Here is a 401-nt window from a genome sequence, read left to right as displayed (position 1 = left end):
CGAGCGGGCTCTCCGAGTTGGAGCGGCCAAAGACTGGGGGGCGTGGCTCGGAGTGGGCGTGCCTCATGAATATAAATCAACGGGAGGGCGGTTGTCACGGTGATGACTAAATTATTCGCAGCGCCGTGCAGCGATTGGCTGCGGCCGCGGCGTTATGCAAAGCTACCGGGCGCGGGGGCGGAGCGCCCGGCGAAGGGGGCCGGGGAGGGAAAATGGCGGCGGCGGCGGAGCGCAGCCGCTCCCCGAGCGGAGGCTCCCCGGTGCCGGCCTGCATGTTCGCGCCGGAGCCCGGCTCCCCGCCCGCGGCCTTCCCCGCCCGCTCCGCCGCGCTGCGCGGCTGTGAGGCGCTCAACGGCGACACCGACATCGACCTCACCAGCAAGGTATCCCCCCTCCCCCTC

General features: G+C 71.6%; 1 protein-coding gene across 3 annotated transcripts in view; it reads left to right on the top strand.

Annotated features, from left to right (window-relative positions):
• The first annotated feature begins 187 nt into the window (after positions 1-187).
• GTPBP1 (GTP binding protein 1) overlaps positions 188-401 on the top strand; it is a 22,878-nt gene continuing 22,664 nt past the window's right edge. For 2 of the 3 annotated variants that reach the window (XM_019515184.1, XM_019515183.1), the window contains exon 1: positions 188-383. In XM_019515184.1, coding sequence (XP_019370729.1) covers positions 213-383 — 171 coding nt within the window. In that variant the 5' untranslated portion in view covers positions 188-212. The remainder of the gene's footprint in view (positions 384-401) is intronic. The other variant, XM_019515186.1, reaches the window with a different exon arrangement.

The sequence above is a fragment of the Gavialis gangeticus genome, unplaced genomic scaffold, assembly GCF_001723915.1.
Source record: "Gavialis gangeticus isolate Ggan-Ray unplaced genomic scaffold, GavGan_comp1, whole genome shotgun sequence".
NCBI classification, from domain to species: Eukaryota; Metazoa; Chordata; order Crocodylia; family Gavialidae; genus Gavialis; species Gavialis gangeticus.
This window is presented reverse-complemented; position numbering and strand designations above follow the sequence as displayed.